The sequence below is a fragment of the Micromys minutus genome (assembly GCF_963924665.1).
Source record: "Micromys minutus genome assembly, chromosome: 18".
Lineage (NCBI taxonomy): Eukaryota > Metazoa > Chordata > Mammalia > Rodentia > Muridae > Micromys > Micromys minutus.
The window spans coordinates 11,951,929-11,976,853 of record NC_137953.1 but is presented as its reverse complement, the minus strand read 5'-3'; the positions used below and the strand labels follow the sequence as shown (position 1 = coordinate 11,976,853).

The following is a 24,925-nucleotide window of genomic DNA, read 5'->3' as shown; positions in this document are numbered from 1 at the left end:
GGGAAGAACCTGTTGAAACCATATCCAGAGTTTAGGCATGGCCCCATAGTTGAGAGATAGAGCCACCCACCCATCTCCAAAATTTTAACTCAGCATTGCTCCTGTTTCAAGGAAATACGGGGACAAAGACTGGAAAAAAGACTGAAGGAAAGGGCATTCAGTGAGTGCCTCACATGGTGAGCCATTTCATATGTAGACACCAAACCCAGATACTATTGATGATGCCAAGATGCGCTTGCTGATAGGATCCTGATATAGCTGTCTCATGAGAGACTTTGTCAGATCCTGACCAATACACATGCAGATACTTGAAGCTAACTTAGACTGATCACAGGAACACCAATGGAAGAGTTGGGAGAAGGACTGAATGGGCTGAAGGGGTCTTATCTGACATCAATGGAAAGGGAGGCCTTTAGTCATATGAAAGCTTGATACTCCAGTGTAGTGGAATATTAGGGCTGTAAGGTAGGAGTGGGTAAATGTTTAGGAGAGCTCCCACATAGAAGCAGGGTGGGGTAAATGGGATAGAGGGTTTGCAGAGGAAATCAGGAAAGGAGATAACATTTGAAATGTAAATAAATAAAATATCCAATTTAAAAAGAAAAGATTCTATGAGCAAGAGGTTCTGGGAGTTTGTAGTGAGATTGTATCAACTAGTATTATCAGAAGCCATATCCCCAAAAGGCTCATCTACATGACTTCCCAATGAAAACTGGAAGAAACAAAATGTATGGTTACAACATCATGAAACTTCCATCCTACACAAAGAGCTATAGGCAGTGGAAGAAAGCTAACATCCTTCCCAGAAAAGGTCACAGAAAATGTCACACCTGATAACATTCATTCAAATAACATTATGCAAACAGAATAGATTATACTTAGGAATGTTATATGTATATATTTATACATAAATGTAGGCAGTAACATTAGATTTATATATAAATAGAGTTCATGAATTTGAAGGATATTTATGACTTCAGAAGCTGAGAGCATTGGATCCCTAGAGATGAACATAAAAGAGGCTGTGAGTCACTTACATTATAAACCTTTAGACATCACTGAAGTCCCCAGTACATACTTTTAGAGAAATTAAGAAATGCTGGCTACATGCATATTTTGAGAAAAATATAGAAATTGTTGCATGTATAGGGTCTGATGAGTTTTGGCCACAGGCCAGTTTGTTGCTCATGGAACCTCACACTGGTGTTAAATGTGCTAATTAAATACATGTAGTTATTTACATCTAGATCCTTCCTTTATATTCTTCATTCTCTCACTTTATAAATAATGGAAGTCTATGTAAAAAAAAAGAAAATTCCCCAAAGTTATAATAAGATATGCAACCCTGGTTTTCATAAATAACCTGTTTCCCATGAAACCTTGCCCAGAAAATTTCTTGAACTATGAAACAGTTTTCTTGCATTTGATGTAAATAGAGTACTCATGAATTTTAAATATTCTTAGCATACCACATGCTAACAGCTCTGAAAGGATGGAAGAATGCAGGGAACAGTGTTATCTCTACAAGTTAGCATAGCATTTAAATATCATAAGGTAAGGTTTGGTGATCACCAGCTCTAAGATATTAAAGATGACCTTGAAGATATAAACATCCAACAGAAATGAAATTGCATACTGTAATAATAGTATTATTTAAATATAAAATTGATCTATAAGACAGGCAACGTGTAGGACTGAGGTTAAAGGTCACAAATAGGAAAATCCACAGATGGTCTTTGTTCCTGAATTTGATCATTGGACTGTATGCCTTTATACATCATTGGCAAATGTGTCAGGGATTCCTGGATTGTCATTGATTTGTTTTTCTTTTGGTTGAAAAATTAAAAAGAGATAGTTGATAATTTTATTTAACAGTACATTCGATATATAGTCATTTGAGGGAATACTTGTAAGATTTGCTTTCCCCAAAGAGAGCAAACCTAATTTGTTTTCTGGTTTGCTCTCTGTTGCTTTGATAAATAGCATGATCAAAAGAAATCTGAGTAAGATTTTTATTTCATCTTTATTTTTTGGTTATATTCCATCACGAGGACAATCTGGGAAGAGACTGAAGGAAGGAATCCAGAGGGATAAACTGAAGCAGAAACAATGGAGGAAGGCGGCTCATTGGTTCCTTCTCTGTCTGACTGCACAGCTAGTTTGTTTGAAACAATTCAAGCCCATGGGGAATCTGTTTAGGGATGGTATTGCCCTTAGTAGACTATGCCTTCACATACCAACCATCAAAAGAACCAGTGCCCCACAAACATGTCCATGGGCTAATGTGATCCAATCAATTCTTAACTGAGACTTCCAAAGATATCCAAGCTGTATTATGTTGAAAGTTGATGATAAATAAGAAGCCAGGAAAAAAAAAAAAAAAAAAACCCTAGAAAAAATCAAGCAGATGCTTCCTGTTATTATCATCATTTATATATAATGTCATCATTTAGTACAATTCAATAAATAAAACCTTGAAAATTTGAATAGTACTCATAAAAGCACAACAGACATTATTTATGAATGTCTATAAATTTTCAAAATTTTATTCTCATATTAGATAATTGGGAATTGGTATGTAGGACTTAGTAGCTTTTACACATACAAATTTGATGACTATAATAGAATTAAATTGTCCATTGATAACTGTTGTAATCAAATGTTAAGTGCAAAATTGCTTTAGTTTTGTGTAGGAGTATCTGCCACTAAACATCAGATAAGAGTCTTAACTTTTCTAGAGGAAGTCCAGGGGAAAACGTGAATAAGATTAAAACACATCATATGAAATTCTGAAAGACCTAATGAAAATGAGGCAAGAGCTAAGGATCAGATTTTATGTCTTATTTCTGTGAGATATTTGACTCATACCTGCTCTCTTTGTAGGCAGTCAGAGGCTGGTTTTCTTGTTTTGTTATATTATTTCAGAGAAATAGTGCACTATGTGATCAACTGTAGTTTCTTTATTTGGTTGGATTTTTTTTTTTTATTGTATACTACCAGAGTGAGGGCTATACCATATAAATTCAACAGACTCTGATATGTTCACACAAAGACAAACTGTTGGTCTGTGAGTCAACAACTTTCAGAAGTCACCCAGAAAAGGATAGCTGCTTGGAAACCCTGCTTGCTTTATGTACAAAGACAGAGGTTTTGTGTAGTTTGAGGGAGCAAAACCATCTAGTTTTTGCTGCTTTTGTTGTAGTGAACTTTCACTCATAGAAGACCTCCAAGTCTGACCTGTCATCCTTAGGGACTCTCACTGGAGGAACTGTGGTAACCTGACTGTCAGAAAGGATGCTCATATATAGCCACCAAGATATTCTTGCAGGAAGTATCTGTTCGGCTTTAAATGAAATCTTCTGTTATGCATTAATTCACCATCTAGTAGTATGGTGTTGATCAGACACCTTGCTTTGGAAGCAAAGGAGAGTAAATTTTAGCCAGTGTCCAGGTTACTTAATTAAATTTCCAGTCACAAACACTTTCTTCATTTGTGAGCTATATGACTTTGCAAAGCTTACCTAACTTTGCAGATGTCTGGTTTCTTGAGCTATGGGACAACCATGTAGATAATTTAAGAGCTTGGATTGATAAAATACAAAGTTGTCAAACATGAGGCACATGGTAAATGCTTAACAAATGATGATTTTCTTTCCTCTCAACAAAATGTTGAAGCTAATTTTTAAATAGTAAATAACAAAGAGGTCATTAAATCTAAACAGAAAAAGGCAACTTACAGAATCAATGGCTTTTGAAGCTTTAAAAATTTGCAAATTGATACTCACCAGTGAAAAACAGGAACTTTTCAGAACATAAAATGAAAAAAAAATACATAACCATGTATTACTATTGTGAAGTGTCAATTTTTTTTCTGCAATGTGAATATTGCTTTCTTAAAAACCATTAAAACCATGAATCTGTAAAGACGAAAACAGTCATATTTATCAAGTATGATGATAGAAAATTCCAGTAGCAGTGTTTGCAGCTTCCTGTATGCAGTTTAATGTCTCCAGTCTGCTCATTGGTAAATACCAGGTGATAATACAATGGAAGAAAATGAGAATGTGAGTATTTGTGTAAATAGTTCTTTGAGTGCCGAACTACTGAGTTCTATACATTATAAAAGATAAAGAAAATTAAAACTGGGCTTAGAGTTCCATGTGAACCCTTAGGACTGATTTAATTTTGAAATTGACTAGTGTCCAGTGCTGGTGAGGCTGATAACAAAGCAGGAACAGTCACATGGCAGTTTTGAAAGTATAATTTGTAGCTAAGGTACTTGGTCAACTTAATTTAAAACTGCAATTTGTCTACTATTTTGGGTTGGGGATATATGTGAAGCAAGGTTCTCAGATATCTCCAGTGACCCATGTCTTTCTCCAACCTAAGCTTCTTAGGTGCAGATAGTATCTATGGTTTTCTTCTCAGCTGATAAGAGGTAGGTAAAGTGGGTGGCTTTTCTGTCTGTGATTATATAAACTAATGAGAAAGAAATAAAGAAAATTTGCAATTTTAGGACTTTTAGCAATCCTGAATATAACTGACCTACACAAGCTTGCCTTTAAAAGCGTATCTTAAAGAAGCCAGGTCTAGAATGTTCTGCAGTACTCCTGTTTTAAAATAAGCAGAAATTTGTGACTTCCAGTACTACAGAGACCTGGGTTTGTCAACAACTTCTGCGAGTTTGTAGTGAACTCTAGGCCCCAGATGCAACACAGCTGGATCCATCTCACCTTTGTGAAAACCTGGGGGGGGGGGGGGGAAGAATCAATTACTTCTTTCTGAATTCTGTATCCACAGAAACTGTGAGACAAGAAATATTTTTCAAGCCTTTACATTTGCAGCCATTTTCTAATGTGTCTCCAGGAGTCTAGTAGGGTATTTCTTACACAGATTTGTAAGCAGCCACAGTAAGGTATACTATGTTAGCTACATTAGATTGTCACTGGGTAAACAACTGCTGGTCTGTTCACACAATGGTCTTAAGGACAACATCAGCTCCTGACTGAAAGGATGAGTTTGGCAAATGATGTGTAGTACATTTTAGGGAGTGGTAACATTTCAGGACTTTCTTAATCTTTTTTTTTTTTTTTGAGATCTGTTATTTGGCTCTGAAGAAAGGGGGTGACTTTGATAATGCTACTTGAATAATTAATATTTGTGTGTATATATTTGGGGTTTCTGTATGTGTTTGTGTGTGTGTGTGTGTTTTGTGTGTGTGTGTGTGTGTGTGTGTGTGTGTGTGTGTGTGTGTGTGAAAGAGAGAGAGAGAGAGAGAGAGAGAGAGAGAGAGAGAGAGAGAGGGAGAGAGAGAATACTGAAAACTGTAAAATAGCACCTTTCTGTGCTTGTGCACGAGGAGATCACAACAAAGATTTCATTGTCTTTTTTTTTATTTTTTTTATTACTCTGCACCCTTTTGCCTTGAGGCAGGGTCGCTTGCAGAAAGCTATCACAATTGTGGTAAAGGAGGTAAGCCATTAGAATATTCCAATTTGTCTATCTCTGTCTCTTCTGAACCCCAGAGCTAGAGTGATAGAGACAGCCATACCTGGATTTGTCTCTGAATGATAAAACTCTGAATGATAAGACTAAAACTCGGGTTCTTGTGCTTAAATTACAAGGAGGCTTGTCCCACTGAGTGATTTTCCTATCCTCTGTATCTGTGTGTGTTTCTACTCATTATCAACCCACATAAAGAAAGGAAAAAAAGGAAAGAAGGAAGTGCAGGAATAGTATCATTTTCCACAATTCATTCTAATAGCCTATTGTTTAAGCTGCCACTTGGGAGCTGTTATGTGCTGAAGGGAAGTGTGTTCATATAGCAGACCACCTGGGAACTCTGTAGAATTTCAAGAGTAGTCATTTGCAAAATACTCTCTGAGAAGAAGCAAGAAACACAGTTTGCATGTCTCCTTTTTCAAGATGGTATACACTGTGGGAAATAGATCAAATGAACTCATCATGACACAAGCAACAGAAACTCAAAAGATTGCTAGTATAATATCAAGCAAGGAACTTGGGAATGTCTTAGTTAATTTCTACACAAGCTGCTATATTAATACAAAAATCCCTATCATTTTATAAGCCTCTGAAGAAAAGGATTAACAAGATTCTTCTCTGCCTCTGTGGAGTTTTTTTTTTTTTTTTGTTTTTAAATTTTTTATTAGATATTTTAAAATTTACATTTCAAATATTATCTCCTTTCCTGGTTTTTCCTCCATACCCCATTTCATACCTTCTTCTCCTGCTTCTATGAGCGTGTTCAAACACCCACCTACCCCTTTTTGCCTCCCTGGCCTGATATTCCTCTACACTGGGGCAGCAAGCTTTGATAAGACCAAGCTCCCATTGATGCCCAACAAGGCCATCCTCTGCTCCATGTGCAGCTAGAGCCATGGTTCTGTCCATATTTACTCTTTGGATAGTGGTTTGGTCAGTTGGTATTGTTGTTCTTATGCGATTACAAACCCCTTCAACTCCTTCAATTCTTTATCTAACTCCTCTACTGTGGACCCTGTTCTTAGTTCAGTGGTTGGCTGCAAGCATCTGCCTCTGTATTTTTCATGATCTTGCAGATCCTCAGAAGACAGCTATGTCAGGCTCCAGTCAGCATGCAAGTGTTGGCATTAGCAATATTGTTTGGGTTTGGCAGCAGTATATGAACTGGATCTACAGGTGGGGCAGTCTCTGTACGGCCTTTCCTTTAGTCTTCACTCTAAACTTTGTCTCCATCATTTCCTCCTGTGTATATGTTTGTTCCCTCTTCAAGAAGGACTGAAGCATCTGTACTTGTTCATCTTTCTGCTGGAGCTTCATGTGGTCTGTGAATGGTATCTTGGGTCTTTTGAGCTTTTGGGCTAATATCCACTTATCAGGGAGTGCATACATGGGTGTTATTTTGTGATCAGCTTACCTCAGTCAGCATGATATTTTCTACTTCTATCCATTTGACCAAGAAGTTCATGAAGTCATTGTTTTTAATTGCTAAGTAGTACTCCATTGTGTAAATGTACCACATTTTGTGTATCCATTCCTCTGTTGAAGTACATCTGGCTCCTTTCCAGCTTCTGGCTATTATAAATAAGGCTACTAGGAACATAGTGGAACATGTGTCCTTGTTATATTGGAGAATCATTTGGGCATATGACAAGGAGTGGTATAGCTTTGTCCTCAGGTAGTATATGTCCAATATTCTGAGGGACCACCAGACTGATTTCCAGAGTGGTTGTACCAGCCTGCAATCCCACCAATAGTAAAGGAGTGTTCCTCTTTCTTCACATCCTTGCCAGCATTTGCTGTCATCTGAGTTTTTGATCTTAGCCAATCTGACTGGTGTGAGGTAGAATTTCATGGTTGTTTTTATTTGAATTTCAATAATGACTAAGGGTGTTGATCATTTAGGTGCTTCTCAGACTTTCGATATTCCTCAGTTGAGAATTCTTTTTATAGTTTTGTCCCCCATTTTTAATAGGTATCTTGGCTAATTTTTTGTCCACAAGCTGGATTTAGCATAGAGAAAGGAGCCTCAGTTGAGGAAGTGTTTCCCTGAGGTACAGCTGTAAGGCATTTTTTCAACTAGTGATCAAGGGGAGAGGGCCCAGCCCATTATGGGTAGTGCCATCCCTGGCCTGGTAGTCTTGAGTTCTATAAGAAATCAAGTTGAGCAGTCCAGGAGAAGCAAGTCCATATGCAACATCCTGTCATGGCCTCTGTATCAGCCCATGCTTCCTGACCTGCTTGAGTTTCAGTCCTGACTTTTTTTGGTGACAAACAGAAATGTGGAAATGTAAGCTGAATAAACCTTTTTCTCCCCAGTGTTCTTCTTGATATTTTGTGCAGGAATTGAAACCCTGACTAAGACAATAGGGTTATTTGACTTATTGAGTGGAATTTCTTGAGTTCTTTGTATATATTGAATATTAGCCACCTATCGAATGTAGGATTGGTAAATATCATTGTTAAATATCAATCTGTTGGTTTCTGTTTTGTCCTAATGACAGTTCCTTTTGTCTTATAAAAGCTTTGCAATTTGATGAGGTCCCATATATGGATTCTTGATCTTAAAGCATAGGCCATGGGTGTTCAGGAAAATTTCTTTTGTGCCCATATGTTTGAGGCTCTTCCTCACATTCTTTTCTTTTAGTTTCAGTGGATAAGGTTTTATGTGGAGGTCTATGATCCACTTGGACTTGATCTTTGTACAGAGTGATAAGAATAGCTTGATTTGCATCTTTCTGCATGCTGACTTCCAGTTGAACCAGCAGTCTTTGTTAAAATGCTATCTTTTTTCAGCTGGATGGTTTTAGCTCTTTTGTCAAACATTGGGTGTGTATAAATGTGTGGGTTCATTTCTGGGTCTTCAATTCTAGTCCCTTGATTTACCTTCTTGACTCTGTACCAATACCGTACAGTTTTCATCACTATTGCTCTGTAATACAGCTTGAGGTCAGGATAGTGATTCCCCCAGGAGCTGTTTTATTGTTGAGAATAGTTTCTTGGGTTTTTTGTTATACCAAATGAGTTTGCAAATTGCTCTTTCTAACTTTATGAAGAATTGAGTTAAAAATTTGATGGGGATTGCATTGAATGTGCAGATTGTTTTTGACAAGGTGGCCATTTTTACAATGTTGTTCCTTCCAATCCATGATCATAGAAGATCTTTCCATCTTCTGAGATCTTCAATTTTCTTCCTCAGAGATTTGAAGTTCTTCTCATACAGATTTTCTTCATTCTCAGCATATTTGTCCTTTGAGTAGAGGAAGGCTACTGATTTGTTTGAGTTAATTTTATATCGAGCCACTTTGTTGAAATTGTTCATCAGCTGTAGGAGTTCTCTGGTGGAATTTTTGGGATTCTGTGATGTTTTCTAAGCAGATGTGTTTTACTTGTTTTATTCTATCAAGCTTAGTATTCAATAAGTTTCTTATGTATGCTGTCCTATCATATGCAAATAGTGATATTTCATCTTTTCTGACCTGTACATCTTTGACTTTATTTTGCAGTCTAATTGCTCTGGCCAGGACTCCCAGTAATATATTGAATAGGTGGAGGAGAGTGGGAGAAAGAAAACTACTGACATGTTTGAGTTAATTTTATAACCAACTACTTTGTTGAAGTTGTTAATTAGGTTTAGCAGTTATGTGGTGGAATTTTTGGGGTTCTGTGGTGTTTTCTTAGCAGATGTGTTTTACTTGTGTTATTCTACCAAGATAAGTATTCGATAAGTTTCATTCTTAAAAATATTTCTAATGTTACTAACATGGATATTCTTTCATTTTCCATCATTGATTTTACTGTGGGCTGAGACTTTGCTTGCATGTGTTTAAGAAATATTTTAGAAATTATTGTAAGATACATTGTGTGGTCTCTCTTAGACAACAATGCATATGAACTTGATACAAATGTTTATTTGGTTGCTATTGGTTGAAGCTACAATCTGTAGACTCTGAAAGGGCAGATATAGAGAGTATAGAACTATGGGACATATATGGATCATCCTGGAAGGGGAAATAAAATAGACTTTATTAGTGAATTTTGGGGCTTTTGGGACAGGATTGAGAGGATTAGGTGGGACTGGAAATGGTGATTGGTTTGAAAGAGGTCATTTGGGGAGACAGTTGGGATTGAGGGGCATTTGGAGTATGTGAAAACTTTCTAAAATATATGAAAGTGATCCTAATGAATTCTACAAATAATGGGGAGATGGAATACTGACTGGCCATCTCTTGTTAGCAAACAAAGTTTTGATTACAGACACTGTGTTACAGAAAATTGAATCATTGGCCAAAATGGTCTCATGGAAATGCCCCAAACTCAAGCTATCCCAAGACAATCGGTTGCTTCCACAAAGGAACAGAAAAATTCAATTTTGAAGATAGCATTCAAACAATTAATTGAACATGCACAGGAAGAATCTGTGCCTATAAATAGCCTTTATTTATATATTCTAGTTTTCAAGTTTCTGCTGCTAGAATGTACTTTGCTGCATAGAAATAGGGAAATGTAAACACCAACTCAGCCATGAAATCTTTTATCTACAATGTTGTTCTGCCTGCAAAATATGCTAAGATAATGGAAGCCAAAGCTATGGAGGCAACCAATCAGTGACTAGTTTAAATTTATGTTCATTTCATGAGATAGAACCCAGACCTGATACTGCTTGGGTGACCAAGGACCAGATACTAGAGAGCTAAGAGACCTAGGATAAAACAGAGTATTACCGGAGGTAAAAAAATAAATAAATAAAAGTAAAAGAAGTGATGGGATGACTCCTACTGATACTTTGCTATATTTACTTATGGATTAGTGCCCTATACAGTCATAATCAGAGAAACTTTCTTCTTCAGCATATGGGAACAAAAATAAAGGCAAAGCCAGACATTACTCAAAAAAATAGATGGATAAGTGGATGGATAATGAATGGATAGATAAATGATTGATAGATGGATGATAGATGAAATATAGAGAGTTATATAGATAGACCAACAAATAGATAAATAGATTAATATATTATTGATAAATTGATTGACAGACAGACAGTCAAAAAGACTTTGGAACACTCAGCTGTAAATGGGATATGTACATCCCTTTTTTGCTCAAGGAACCCTGTTAAAGAGAAGGTTGAAAGAATGCAAGCATGAAGGAATGGAGGACACTAACAAGAGCCTTTCAATCAACTGAGAAAAGCTCATATATACTGACAGAGTTTGAAACAGAAAGCACAAGGATTATGTGGGTCGGTCTCAGGTCTTCTGGGTATGTCTTATAGCTTTCAGTTTAGTATTCCTACGGGGATCTTGACTGTATGAAGAATGGGTCTCTGACTCTTGTGGTTTTTTTTAGAAGTCTTCTCTTAGTTGTCCTTGTCTAACTTTAGTGTAATGGTTTTTGTCTTTTCTATATTTTATTTTGTTGTTTTGTTATTAACTCTTAGAAGATTGTTTATTCCTAATAAGAGACAAAAAAGAAGCAGACCTGGATTGAAGTTGAAATGAAGAAATTGGGACGGGTAGAAAAAGAAAAAAAAAACTCTCTAACTTGGGATATGTATTTTATGGGAAAAGAATGTATTTAAAATAAAAGGAAAATATATAAATATCGTTCATTGGGTAATTTGATAAATATTGTAAATTTAAGTTGATATTCAGTGCTGCTCAGGTTAAGGACCTCTGAATAAAATTTGTGGTTATTGATTACTGTGGGATGAGTTTATTCAGTAGCTATATTTTCTTGAAGAGTAGAAATTTGACAGAAAAATTGCCTCAGGGATGTTTCAGAAATATGACTCTATATCTTCTTTTTCAGTGACATGATGAGATTTTCTGACACATCTCAATAATAATCTGATAAGGTTCTCAAAAGAAAACTCAGGAAGTAGATGGCCAAGTATAACATTGGATCCACAGGATTTTCCTATCCCTTCATGCACAGCCTCCACATTACCAAAGTGAGTTTTTTTTTAATCTAAGTAGTTTCACCAAATTTATTTTGTTCAACAGTATCTTTCTAAAAGATAAGAATTTACATTCTGAGATTTGCATATCCAGATGTGAAAAAAACGAGCCAACCACATTCTAACAGATGAAAAATGGGCTCACAAGTATCTATCTTCAGTGAAGAAGAAGGTATTAGCTGATGGTTACTGGAAAAAAGAGAATCATTTTTCTTTGAAGGTGTGGCAACTGATATGTTGCCGCAGAGGCTGACTCCACACCTAGTTAGATGCACTTTGGAGAAGCACCAATGAGAGAAAATGGCTTAAAAACAAAAACAAAACAAAACAAAAATCAGAATACATTTTTTTAATACTGAAAAAGAAAAAACAAAGAAAAAAAGACAAAAGGAAGAAAGGAAGAAAGAAACAAAGGATGTGTGGTTGGAATGAAAGAAAATTAAAGGAAGGCAGGCACAGATAAAATGAGGTCTGTCATTGCCTGAGAAGGAAGGGTAGGCAGAAACATAGTTTTAGAAAGAGAGGGAGAAGCCAGATCTGAGGGAGAGGAGGCAACATGGAGTAAGATTCAGATGATCTCTTTAGCATGTCTCTGCATAAAGACAAATTATTATGAATATTTTATAAGCGATGATATCATATCATTTGGCTCTATGTTTATGGTGTGGACATTTTGTGAAGTTTAAAATTTACTGGGAAATTCTGCAATAAAACAATTGTTAAATTATAAGTTTCAGGATTTTTGAATTGGTTGGGCTGGCTGGAGTATGTGTAGAGTTCACAGCTGACCCTATGTCAGGAGAGGCTGCCTGTAAAATAAATATATATTAGTTCCCTATGGCCTTCTGGTGTAGGAAGGAAGCAGTGTGGCAAGATGCCACACTGGAATGACTCATGGACTACCAGGGTCAGAGAGTACCTCAGGGCAGTATGGGGCTGTTGAGATAAATGAGTGTTAGTTCAGTATGTCCCTCTGGTACTGGAACTAATATGGGTGAGACCACCCAGTTTAGAGAGTCCCTGGGGGCAGTGATGATAACAGAATGAAGAAAAAGAAATAACATGAATGTATTCTATGACAGCCATCTTTGTATTTGTGTTTTTGTAATCTTCTCTGATGCAATATTGGCAATCTTTGCATTTATATTTGGCAAAAAAATTGCCAGCTTTAGGCTAACTTTGTAAAAGTAGATTGGCATAGGAGCACATGGCCTCAGCATTCAGGAGGTAGTGGCAGGATGATAGGAAATTTAAGAACAGATTTAGTTACATAGTAGGTTCAGGCCAGTTTGAGTTAGACAGCATGACTTGTCTCAATAGGCCAAAACAAACAAACAAAAACCTACAATTATACTTCTGGATTTTTTAACTTACATGACAAAATAATATTTCTGATATTGACCTTTATGAGTAGCTCTCCAAAATTCTGGCTCCAGTGGGGAGCTTTTATCTGTTTTGATTGATGGCTGTGAATGTCCTAACAGATCCAGATTAATAAGTGTTTATTAACCTGAATACTGTAGTGGGAAGCCAGTCTCTGTTACAGAGACAGATCACACATGTAATGAATGTAATGAGGCATCTTTCAATGATAAATAATTATGGTAAAGTCAATGTCAATATTCTTTTCATTCTAATATTCTCTGGAACATCATTAACAATAGCAGTAGTGATGTCTGTTTACCTAGTCTGTCCTGAGACAAACATTCTCTCTCTCTCTCTCTCTCTCTCTCTCTCTGTCTGTCTCTCTGTCTCTCTCTCTCTCTCTCTCTCTCTCTCATACACACACACACACATACACACAGAGAGAGACAGACATGTACACACATGCCTACAGAAGTACACAAACACACACGTACATATCCTGAAACACACACAAACATATGTACATAAAACATTTATAAACATACAAAACACATATAAGCACATGCACACACAAACACACACATGCATATACATGTATGCACATCAGAAATTCTACACATCTTGATTTTCTTATGTCATTATATAAAAGTAAATCCAATGTTTTCACTTAACTCAGATCAATCTTACTGTAACATTAAATTTGATGTTAGTCCTCACAATAAATACCAGCTAAGGTTTTAGAAATATTCACAGCAATGTTTTCCTGATACCCTGATACTTAGCAGTGTCCTACTAGTAAGTTTTATGCACTTACTGAAAATTAAATTGTGTAACTTCAAGTAGATCTACAGTTATTTTCTCCCCAGCTGGGTTTCAGTGTGAAGACTGAAGTCATTTTGAACTTGAACATTTTGTCAATAAACAGCTTCTCAGTTTTGTAATCCCTGAAGAATTGTTTCCACAAATCTGTCAAAGTTTTCCTTCAAATTAGCTAACTTACATGCAACTTTCAACTTTCTGCGTTCACTGCAGAAGAAAAGTACCTTGGTTTTGGTCATGTCCCAAGAAAATCTGAGCTGGTGGTTTTCAGTTTCAGATAAGACAATTTCATGCAGTAGAATTGCATAGTTCTCATCACCTCAAAAATATATTACAATCAAAAGCCCACTCCAAAATGAACTCAGAAGACCAAACAAAATGAACTCAGAATGTGCAATTTTAGTCTACACTGAATAAAGTGTTGTGTAGTATTTTCTTAAAACGAACTGTGAACGTGGAAGAAATGCCTCCATTTTAATTTTCCTTTCTACCTGGTATTAAATTATAACTATCTTTCCACTTAAAGATTATATTTTACTCACCTATGACAACTAACAAGAAAATAGAGGAAATGTCTAAAATTTTTGTCATGTCATTGAAAAGAGTTTGTAGAAAAAAAAACTGAACATAAAAATCATGTTCTTGGGAGACAACATATGCTTATGTTTTTGTGAGAGGTGCAGAAAATGTTGATTCTGTAGAGACGATATGAAATGGCACGACAGATATAACAGGAGGCTGGATAGAACATGTGGTAAAGGGAAGAGGTTGAAACTTGATTTGAAGAGCTTGGATTTAAACATGGGCAGCCATCCCTAATGTGGCACATGCCAACTGTCAGTGACAACTAACTTTGTGTCTGAAAACATAGAATAGAATGAATCCTGAATGTTCCTATGGTGGGTCGAATTGTAAGTGTCCCCTGTTGGCTCAGGTGTTTGAACACGTGTTCTCCGGCTGATGGCTGCTCTGCAGATGTAATAGGGAAGGGCAGCATCCCTGAAGGAGTCACTTGGAGTGGTGTGGGTTTTGAGAATACATAGCCTTGCTCCACATCGTGCTTGCTCTCCGCTGTGTGTTTGTGGTTGAAAGTGTGATTACTCAATCTTGTTTCAGCGGCTTGCTGTGTGCTGCCTGCTGCCATGACTCTGCTGTCACTCTGGACTTTCTTTCTGAAACAGTCAGTCAGAGTGACTTTCTTCTATAGTTTCTCTGGCTGTGGTCTTTCACCTCAACAACAGAAAAGTATTTAATGCTCTTTCCAACACAAAATAATTATAAATAATGTGTTGGATATGCCAGGCATGTCCATTGTTATGATCATTACATACTAAGTACATGCCGTGATATATGTACACAGAATGATTCTTGGGTATAAATTAAAATAAATAAGAAATGGCATATACATTCCATTGAAAAAAGTCTTGATACACTCCATAATTTGAACATTCCTTTGCAGCAGAAATGATGTAGGTAAACAGCCAATTTGGGGGGGGGGGAGGGTCCTCTACTCATGGCTGTTTCAGACGCCTATGGTTTTATTTCATCTTCACAGTATATTATCTCACTGTGCTTGATAGTTTCATATCAACTTGATACAAGCTAAAGTCATCTGAGAGGACGCAACATCAATTACGAAAATGTCTTCATAAGATCAGGCTGTAGGCAAAAGCATTTTCTCAATTAGTGACTGATCAGGGAGAGCTTAGTCCATTGTGGTAGTGCCATCCCTTGGCTAGTGGTTCAGAATTCGGTAAGAAAGCACATTGAGCAAGCCAGGAGCAAGACAGTAAGCAACAATCCTTCATGGCCTCTGTATCAGATTTTCCTTCAGGTCCCACTATAGCCAACACAACTCATAGAAGAAATCCCAGCTTGAATTCTTGACCTGACTTTTGTTATTGACAGACCACAGGTGGGAGGTGTAAGCCACATGAGCCCTTTCCTCCCCAGCTTGCATTTGGATGCAGTGCCCTATCATAGCAATATCAAACCTAACTAAGATGTCCACTCACATTTTTAAAATTAATATAACTAAATTTACCTTTGTAATAAAAATGAACGTATACCATCTGGATAGCTCTTAAACAATCTTTTGAATTGTAAATGATGTGGTTATTCCAAGCTATAGTTATTCCAAGCTATACTACAGATATTTGCTTTAATTTATTTGCCTCTGTGTATCTCTTAGATCCGTTAGTGCCAGCATTTTAATGAGGGATGAGCTGTATCAACCACTAGTTTTCAGTGGTGTTGGTGACATGTGGAAGAGGTTACTTTGTTCACCAAGGCTTCATTTTATTAACAAAATATTCTCATTATAAATGAAGATATATTGCTGTTTTAATCTTGAACTTTGAAAACCCACATGACAGTATTTCATAGAACTAGAAATGTACTTAAGAGATGAAAAGGACCTGCTTGTTTATGAGAGCAATTGCTGAAGGTCTGAGGACGTAACAATTAATGTAACATCCAAATCCTAGTCCAGGCTCTGAGCTCCATGTTTCTGACATAAGGAGAAAATTAGAAACAGGAAAAATAATGATGCTTCCTCAGTTTTAAAAATTGAATTTATGTTGAAAATAAGAAAACTATTTCTTAAAACCACTGCATTTCAGGGTTTCTTTTTACTGTTTGCCCACCACTGTGGGTTGACATATAACTATTTGTGACTCAAGAAAAGTTAGGTTTCTTTTGTTCACATAAATCAAGAGCAATTCAATACATCTATCTATCTATCTATCTATCTATCTATCTATCTATCTATCTATCTATCATTTATCTATCTATCATTCATCTATCTATGTATTTATTTAAAATAAATCATCCTTTATTTATCAGTCATATATATTATATGTTGATTTATTTATTTACTTACAAATGTATAGTTTTCTTTTACATGTTTACTTTTATTTACTATCAAAATCCTTAATTAGACTTTTATTCTAGGTGTCATAATTGTCTGGTCAATATTGAAGATAATTATATTTACCATTCAATATTCAGCTTTAAGGTACTTATACTTTATTGTTTGAAACACACTAATACACAAACAATTCTAAAAGTTTATAGCTAAGGTAGTTTAGTATAGTGTCTAAATCATCTTGGTCTAGTTGATGCTTTAATACCTTAAGACATGTAAGTGACAACAACCTATGAATAATCTAAAACCTTTATTGGTTTTAAGATCTTAAACATTTTTAAGGAAATTTTATAAATTTGTCTGGTAGCTTTTAATTTCAACATTTATTGACTTATCTGTTAAAAAGCACCCCATTTTAACAGAAATACAACTCATACATTTTATGAAGGTACACAAAACTGAAATATTAAACATTCTAAATCATTTTGATTTTAATCTAGTATCAGTTATATTTGGGAAGAAAACTTTATTTATGTCATAGTACCAAAGTGCCTGAAATAATAAAGTTAAAGAAATTTTTTTTACTGTTTGGATCATGAGAGCAGGAACTTAAATCTGTGGTCACTAATTCATTGCTTTGGGCCTTGTTTGAGTCAGATCATTTTGTTAAGTATAACATGTGAAATAAAACTCCCCACTTCATGTTGGCTGGCAGGAGAGAGTGAGTAAGTATGGGGGCAATTCCTCGAATAGTCAGGTAACCTAGTTTCCTTACATTAGGACATACTTCTTTAAGGCCCCATTATGGCCTAAAAGTAATAAAGACTGACACCGAACATTTAATGGCCCTTGACTATAAGAGCAATCCATATAGAAATTATCATAGAAAATCAACAACCCTAAAACTGTGTAAAAAGATAGAAAGTGTGGAATGTTCAGTCCTGAGTGGACATACATACCACATCACTCTAAGTCTCAGAAACCTTCACAGAACTAAAGGTTGTAAGTAACTTCAGGGACATAGATTCTTTAAACACAGATGAGGTAGGTGTACAGATGCCTTCCCAGTTGTGAGTGCATGCAGGAGACCTGTACAAGCTTAGTTCAAACACCCTTTAGCATTGAGGAAGGGCAGTTGGCAAAAAGAACCCTCATTATCTGTGAGGCTATGGACATTTGATACTTGCTGAGAGGGAAAAATAATTTTTATTAATAGTGTGACATTTGGTGTTTGATCACACAGTTGTCCAGGTACCCATTCTCAAGAACAGTAGGTCAGGACAAACTGGACTTGTTGAGAAACAAACAAAAATTCTCAAAAATGAGGAAGGGGTGAATGTAAAAGTAGAGAGGGTACACAGGTAAACATTGGAGAGAAGAGCTGTGGGCAAATACATTGTATGGAACATTCAAAGAAGTAATAAAATATTATCATAAAGAAATATCTAAATATTTTGATTATATTTAAAGAAAAATGATTAATAATCCACTAATGTTTACTTTATAACATTAAATATCTAAAATGTTGATTGACCATGAGAACAGTAATACTAGATTAATATTAAGGCTTTCTATATATTCCAGTACTTAATTGTGACTATTTGGTTTGACAAGTGTTGATGTACAAACTTCCCTAGAACAAAGCCTGCCAGCATCTAACTATATTAGAAATGAACATATAAAATGATGCCTGGGCATTAGACTGTGCAGTAAATGTTACAGGATTCAAAGAAATAATCCAATGAATGAATGAATGAGAAACTAGGCGTAATCAGTACTAGTAGTTCAGGCTCACATATTTTTGGTTTGATACTAATGGATCTTAGTTTTCAAAAAGTGAGTTCAAATCAGGCTTCAAGAAAGAATAAGCTATAGAAAAATATAAATTCAAACGGTGCTTGACTTGGTCAAATTAATGGCACATCCAGATTTTCAGTCATATGTATCCAGAGACTTTTATTTTCAACCTGACATCTTTCTACAGAGACTTTCCTGCTAATTGCATTGAAGAGTTTTAAGCAGTGAACACCAAACATATTCACCTGACCATTTAGTAGTAACCTCTCATAAAGGAGCACTAGCTGAGATGAAACATTGTTTTATTGATAAGTTAAATAGCATTCTATTTCTCCATATAGATTTAATTACTTTCCCTAACATAAAAAAATTTAGTTTATATTTTATATATTTTTTAATCAAAGTGCTCACTGTTCATTGCTTTACAGGGCTGTGATCAAGCAGTATCTTTTAGATTTCATCCCTCTCCTGAGCCATTCTGATAAGACAGTTTAAGTTCTGTGAGTCATGTTCTCTGCATGCTAGAAACTGGTTATAATGTGACAGCAATTAGGACATATGTTAGTCCCACTATTTTTATTGTTAGATTATTCGGATGAGGTTGCAGAAAAAGTCTTATATTCATCTCTTTATTCTTCTCTCCAAAAAATTTGAAGTCACCATTTCTATGTTATGACTACACTTCCAAGTACATGTTTAATAAACATTTCAACAAGGTGCTAGCAGTACACACCTCTAATCTCAGCCTTTGGGAGGCTGAGGTAGGCAGATAGAGCCCTGTGAGGTCAAGGCCAACCTGCTCTGCAAAGTGAGTTTCAGGACAGCCAGGTCTGTTTACACAGATAAGCCTTGTCTGGAAAATTAATAAATAAACATTTCACAATGTGATTGTACTAAAAACACATGTGCTGTAATGGCATGCATGTAACATTCACCTTTTTTCAGAACAACTGAAACACCAAACAAGAGCCCTGTGAGCTGGCTCTGTGGCCAAGCACATATGCCACTAAGCCTTACTCCATGGATGTAAGTCCCAGAATGTAATACCATGACATTATTTTCATTTCCTGTATATATAAATTAAATGGAACACTAGCACCAAAGAAGGAGGGGTGGGGGAAGAAAAAGAAAACAAAGTAAACAGCAACAGCAATCAATCCAACCAACTGCCCAGACAACCAAAATCAGAACAAAGAGAACACATTTATCCAAATGATCAAATGATTATATTGATCTGAGGGCTCAGTTGAGGGTCTAAGTGCTGGCAGAGTCTAGAAGCTGTTTATGCTTCCAGTCAGTGGATTTCATGTCTGTTCCTGCACATAGAGGGAGCAGGTCATTGTTTTATACATAGAAAGAAGTTCCAGTTGTTACCTTCTGGGTGGCAAAAAAATTGAAAGATAATGGTGCATTTTCACTCTTCAGGGGCCAGATAGTCTGTTTTAGGTGACACAGAGCTGCAGTAAAGAGAGACCAAATATCTTCAATATCAAACATGTCAAAATTGACCACTGGTGACTCCTGCCATACTTGTCTGTAGGACACACCCCAGAGAAACCTGTTACATCTGAAAGGACCCAACAAATCATTTAGCTTCCATAGCCTTGAGACAATGGGTTAGAGCTTGTTGGATTCTGTAGCTGGCACCAAATATTGAAGAGTTTCCATCTTCAATGTTTTAATTTGTAAACATTTTTCTTGGAAAACTTTCTATTCATTACCTATTTTCTTGCCTCAAATAGAGGAAGGAAAAAAGGCATGTTAGAAGGATGGTGTTGGGCAAGTATTTTGGAATAGTTTTAGTGTGTGTATATATATATATATATATATATATATATATATATATATATATATATATATATATATATAGAATAAAAATCAGAATAAACATGATGATTTTACCATAGGCTATAAATTATATAAGCTTGGATGGAGGCTTCCTCTGGTGTCTTGTGACTTCTTAACTAGTGACTGAAGGCATATAATATATTTATATATATTGGTATCTTGCTTTGGTGTCTGAGTGGCACCTCTGATCCTGCCTGTCTCATGCATCTACTTTCTATATTTACATTTTATCTATATTTTATGGTTCTATGAAGTACAAAGAAGTAAGTAGATATGGCCTCAATTACTAGGAAGGGCAAGTCAGCACAGCTCTTCATTTAGCAGTGATGGGATTGTCTGCTTTAGAGCTGGAAGAACCACCTTCATTTCTAATTCAAGGACTTCTCCTTGCTTCCGTTTCTCCATGTCATGTTTTATGTCCCTCATTTCTCTGTCTTTGAGCTGTATTGAGCTCTCTTTGGAATTTTTTTCCAGTAATGTACTCTTGTCTTAAATTTATTTGTTCAGTGGTTAGGAGAACATTTAGGCAAAGGGTGTCCCCAGAATTGCTGTCAATCAGCATACCACAGAGTCAATTCTCTACACACACTGGTATTACCTGGGTCAATCTGTCCCTGATATTTGAGTTGCAACTTTTGTTATAAACTTTTACAAATGCACATACAGTCTTTAAATCCCTGCATGTGCTTTCTGGCAGAGTATAAGGAGCCTTTTAGCTTTAATTATTCTTGGGTTTCTTCTCTGCAGATCTGTCTTCAACCTGTAAATGGACTTTCAAAATTCTTTTCATACCTTTAAGAATGTAAAAAGTCACTTCTTAGAGTTAATGTAGAAAACATATGATTATCCTGAAAATTAGCATGAATTGTTGATCAGAGACATGCTTTAAAATAAAAACTCTTAGAAGCATACACTTTGAATGTCTTGAGTTAAAAATAAAAGGCTTTTTTCTATTTCTTTGTTATAAAGCAGTTTTGGGGGAATCTAAAGTCTGATCATGTCTAACAAAATACAGATCATATTTCTCATGAGCAAAGCTATACTCTAAAAGGCAATGAAGCTCTGTCTTCAAAAGTCCATGGGAAACTCATTTTAAACAAAGACTTCTCTGGCAGGACAATCTATTCTTAGTGCATGATAGTAAAACAAAGACACTGCCATACTTCTGAGGTCTCAGAAAAGTTTTGGAATTAGTAATTCAAAACAAGAGAGTACAGAAATAAATGGAAATGCAGCCCACAGGGTCTCGCATTAAAATAAAGATCCAATAAATGACTACTAGAAGTATGAATAAAAGTCAGCTTGTATTTTACTGCCCAATAAAAGTGCAACTGTGAAGACAGAAAGTGCAATACAACTCCAATTCACAACTGTTAGAGTGACCCCAGTTAAACAGAGAACTCCAAGCAAACAAATAAACAAAGCCAAAACCATAATTATGGGAATAGATACTTGGACGTCAATGTTCTTGGCAGTGTGAGTCAAATATAAATGGTAGAAATATACTGAAGCAGCTGCCAACAACTAGATGGATAAAGAAAATATATGTCTATATTGCGAGTTTCCGTTATACAATGGACTGATGTTCTAAGGTATGACCTTATATGGATGGGCGTGGTAAACATTGACAAGACATGGGAGACTGAGTATAGTACTCTCCTCATATAAAAAACATTTAGGGTAGGAAAATCCACAGAGGCTACATGCATGCTAGTGTTTGTCAGTGCCTGAAAAATTACTGCTGAGTGGTTGTAGAGTTTTCATTTGGGGAAATGAAAAGCTTCAGAACGGATAAGTGACTGTCACAGGAGCACCCCAAGAGTGGGTAATGATGTTGGATGAAATAACTTATTAAATATATATGCAGATATATTTATGATATAAATATTTATTAAGCAGAAGTAAAAAAAATTAATAATGTAGTAACCTTAGTAGTGTGTTGTTAATGGCTAAGTTACATGCATGCTGTTAGGATTGATATTCAAAATTACTGCTAATGGTGATCTAGGGTTTAACCAAAGAAAATGAATGCAGGAGATGAATTAATGTATGCAGTGAAGACACCCCATGGCATAATACTCCAGCTCAGTTTCATGCTAGATGATCTTTTGTCAAAAATATTATACAATATTGTTTATTTACATCTGATTATGCTACCCATTTCAGAGGGGCTGCATTAAAATAAAGAATGATACCTCCCAACTCCTCCCTGTGCCTCAGATGCAAGACTGTTCATTAAAGAGTTTGTGTTCAAGAGCTCAACATCTGTTCCCCAAAGTTGATGAACACAGACATGGACGCAGTTGATGCTGAAAATCAGGTGGAACTGGAAGAAAAGACCCGACTTACTAATCAGGTGTTGGAGCCCCAACACACACTTGAAGATCTGTCTGCAAGAGTAGGTGCAGTTAAGGAAGAAAATCTGAAGCTAAAATCAGAAAATCAAGTTTTTGGAGAAGATATAGAAAACCTCATGTCTGCTTCTAGTGTTTTTCAAACAACTGATACAAAAAGCAAAAGGAAGTAAAGGGTTCACCTCCCTCTCTTCTATAAATTGCTGCTTTTGTTCTTCCCCCTTAAGCTTGTATATGATCCAAAAGTTAGAGTATCTTTGTTTGCCTCCCTGAGTATTTATAAAGAGAATGTCGGATCTAGGTAACACTAATGCCTAACAGGAGCATCTCTGAGTTAACATTCTATGCATATGTTAGTCTATAAAATGTGCACATGTAGAGACTTTATATTAGAATTACAGATATTTATGAAACTTGAAGATGAATGTTTTGCCAATTTGCTTATATATATATACACATAATGTTTAGCACTTTCTTTTATCATAAGCCTAACTAGTAAAATATACAAGAAACTAATCATGTTGTGAAAAAGTGATCAAAACCATGTACTGAATGCACAGCTTCTGTACCTTGTGCACCAACTTGTGCCTCTCCTCCATCTGCCTCCTCCTTCCCATCTTTCTCCACAGGAACTTCAGAATTATTTCCTGCAGAGTAACCTGACTGTAAGTGTTGACACTTAACCAAAATACGATACTTTCTTATCTAAGGCTTGCCATTTGTGATATTTAGTAATAAGATAGGATTGCTGGTTTCTCTTTAGTCAACTGAAAATAGATAGAAGCTATAAAGAATGAAGGGTTTTCTTTGAAATGTAAACTGTCACATTGAGAACCTAAAAACTCCTTATTGCATAAAATAGTTCATTTGGTGTTGAAAAAATAGGGATGCTAGTGTGTGAGAAGTAAAAAAAAAAAAAAAAAAAAAAAAAAAAAAGGAAAAAAAAGACTTGAGGAAAGATAGAAATAGGAATGAAAACTGGATAAAAAGAAATAACCAACTCCCAGTGTTTTCCCTCTGGATGTGCGTTACCTCTGGCCCACAGCTGCACTTTGGGGACATAAATGAAAGTGGACTAAGTCTAATGTGAGAGGATTAAAAGACCAGTGAAAAGTTTGGCCTCAAGGTTTATTTGTACCAGGAGATGAACTTTTTCAAAATTAATTGAGAGTATAAAGTATCAGAATCATAAATATAAGAGTTTTGTATATGTGATAATTATTAACCTTAGTGTTTTATCTTAGTTGTATTCCCAGAATTTCTGTAAACTCAACTTAGTTGCAGAATTTTAGTCATTCTTTTAACAAATTTTAAAAATTTAGTTTGTAGCTTCCATTTGATAAGGAGCTGATACCAGAAATAATATTAAGTTCTTATAATAGGAAAGATCCACTAATGCAGCTGCCGGCTCTTAGATGGGCTGCTGACTTGTCAATCATCTAATGTACTAATGCAAGCCTCCATGGGTGACTTAGTTATAAGGATATGTAATCCTCACATTGCAGACATTTTGCAACCCTTTTTTGACCTTGTTACAAATATTTAAAGTTGTGTTCAAGTTCTGCTTTTCTGTTTAATAAAAAGATGTTTCAGAAAAAAAAAAAGAATGATACCAAATGCACATATTTCAGATTTAGAACAAAACCTCACAAGCTATCAGGTTGTATCTGTGCTGCCACTGGGTTCCATGTGGCCTATAATTAGATTCTCTACAATTTTCCGTTTCGATAAGCAATCAAATGGTAGCATCTTCGTCAACAGGAGATGATCTATATTACAGACCCAAACTGTCTTCTTGTCTCCCCCGAATCATTGCTCTGCTGGCCATGGTGAATGCATAGACCCCTGCAGTCACTCAAGTGTGGTGATTGAGAGGACCCAACTCACTGTTTTAAAACAGGCAGCCATGATAGGCCTTATGCTTTAATGTCCCAGAACAGCCTGAGCTGGAAAAAACTGCAGAAAATGGGCAGCCAATCAGCAGCTTCTCTGACATCTGGCCAGGGCTTACAAGAGATATGGGGGATTTTCCTATAAGGGAACCTTCTTTTCCTCGATGTACGAACCAATCAAAATTATACAAATATCCCATAGCATAAGCTTAACTAATTCTGATGAACTACACCTGGAAATGCCCTAAACTGGTTTTCAAAGGTGCCTTCAAGCGTCCCTCCTGGTTGATGCCATTTTCCTTGCATGGTCAAACCTACATGCTGGCAGTTTCTACAAAATACATGTTCTTTGTCATTGCATACTATTCAAGTCTGGGTTCTTTCAGTGATTGTCAGACAAGGGTCTGGCATTGCTGCTGCAATAAACTAAGCCTGCTTCTTGTATATTTTGTGGAAAAATATAGAAATAAAGTTATGCAAAGATGCACTGTACTTTGTAGTAAAAGCAATCTTTAGTTTATGCCATGAC

General features: G+C 36.0%; 1 protein-coding gene across 1 annotated transcript; it reads left to right on the top strand.

Annotated features, from left to right (window-relative positions):
• Nucleotides 1–22,431: 22,431 nt before the first annotated feature.
• LOC308432217 (short coiled-coil protein-like) lies at nt 22,432–22,677 on the top strand (the record flags this gene model as incomplete). The annotated part of the gene is made up of 1 exon (XM_080931984.1): nt 22,432–22,677. One exon carries the CDS (start codon nt 22,432–22,434, stop codon nt 22,675–22,677), a length of 246 nt encoding a protein of 81 aa, XP_080788110.1.
• Between the last annotated feature and the right edge of the window lie 2,248 nt (nt 22,678–24,925).